General features: G+C 61.5%; 1 protein-coding gene across 1 annotated transcript; it reads right to left on the minus strand.

Annotated features, from left to right (window-relative positions):
• Nucleotides 1–3: 3 nt before the first annotated feature.
• On the minus strand, nt 4–1,314 carry LOC119347677 (lysine--tRNA ligase-like; the record flags this gene model as incomplete). Its single annotated transcript, XM_037616257.1, has 1 exon — nt 4–1,314. A coding segment is annotated over one exon (1,311 nt), but the record flags the coding sequence as incomplete, so codon positions are not given.
• Nucleotides 1,315–1,317: the final 3 nt, after the last annotated feature.

The following is a 1,317-nucleotide window of genomic DNA, read 5'->3' on the forward strand; positions in this document are numbered from 1 at the left end:
GACGGGGTCATTCAGCTCCGTGTAGGCATTGCACACCTCATGCTTGTTGATGAACAGCTCAAACCTTTCGGTCAGTCCAGGCCGGGCCTCGTCCCTGTGGGACTTGGCCAGCGGGCTCATGATCTCCGGATGGTTGATGATGAACGTCGGGTTCACGCATGTCTCCTCCAAGAAGTGCCCGACAAGCTTGTCCAGCAGCCGTGCCGTCGTGTGTGGAAGCGGGCACGTAATGTCGTACCTGGCACAGGCCTCCATCAGGTACTCGTTGGCATCGTCAGTCGACAGATCCTCCTCCGGTATGTTGAGATCGGCCATGTCCTCCAGTCCCTTGATCATGTCGATTCGCGCGAACGGAGGCGTGAAATCGATCTCGATAGGCGGCTTGTCGGTCCCGTTGGCGTGGTACTGTACCTTGTAGCCGCCCGTGAGCTCCTTCACCATGCCGCCCAGCATCTCCTCCGTGAGCTCCATGAGGTCGTTGTAATCCGTATATGCCATGTAGAACTCGCACGTCGTGAACTCCGGGTTGTGCGTCGTGTGGATGCCTTCGTTCCTGAACTGCCTCCCGATCTCGTACACGCGGTCCAGCCCCCCGACGACGAGCTGCTTCAGGTAGAGCTCCGGCGTGATGCGCATGTACAGCTTCATGTTGAGGTCGTTGTGGTTCGTGACGAACGGCCTCGCGGCGGCGCCACCGGCCACCACGTTCATCATCGGGGTGTCCACCTCCAGAAACCCGCGCTCGTCGAGGAAGTTGCGGATGAAGGAGACGACTCTGGCTCGCGTCGTGAAGACGGACCTCACCTCGGGGTTCACCATGAGATCGAAGTACCGCCGACGGTACCGTGTCTTCTGGTCCTTTAGGGCGTAGCTCTCCATGTTCCTGGGCATGCCGGGAGCCCACGGTAGCGGCGGTGCGCGACGGTGCCTATCTGGCTGCCGCGGCAGCATGTGCAGGCAGGGCGAGAGCACAACGAACCGGGCAGGAAATATGCTGAGCTCGCCCCTATTGCTCTTCCCGGGGAACCCAAACACGCCAACGACGTCGCCGACCTTCACGCCGGAGTGGAAAGCGGAGAACTCCTCGGGTGTCTCCAGCTCTGATGTCCCGGCGTCGGCCATGACCTGGACCTTGGCGCCCCCACCATGGAGGTCATAGAAGAAGAGGCTGGAGGACGACGTCCTCTTGCTCATGACCCTCCCGGCCAGGGACTCCGTGATGTCCACCAGCTTCTCCCCGTCTGCCAGGCCCCTGTACCTGTGGACGTAGTCGGCGACGGAGACGGTGGGCTGGAAGGCGTGCGGGTAGGGGTTCAC

This window comes from Triticum dicoccoides, unplaced genomic scaffold (genome assembly GCF_002162155.2).
Source record: "Triticum dicoccoides isolate Atlit2015 ecotype Zavitan unplaced genomic scaffold, WEW_v2.0 scaffold7302, whole genome shotgun sequence".
NCBI lineage: Eukaryota > Viridiplantae > Streptophyta > Magnoliopsida > Poales > Poaceae > Triticum > Triticum dicoccoides.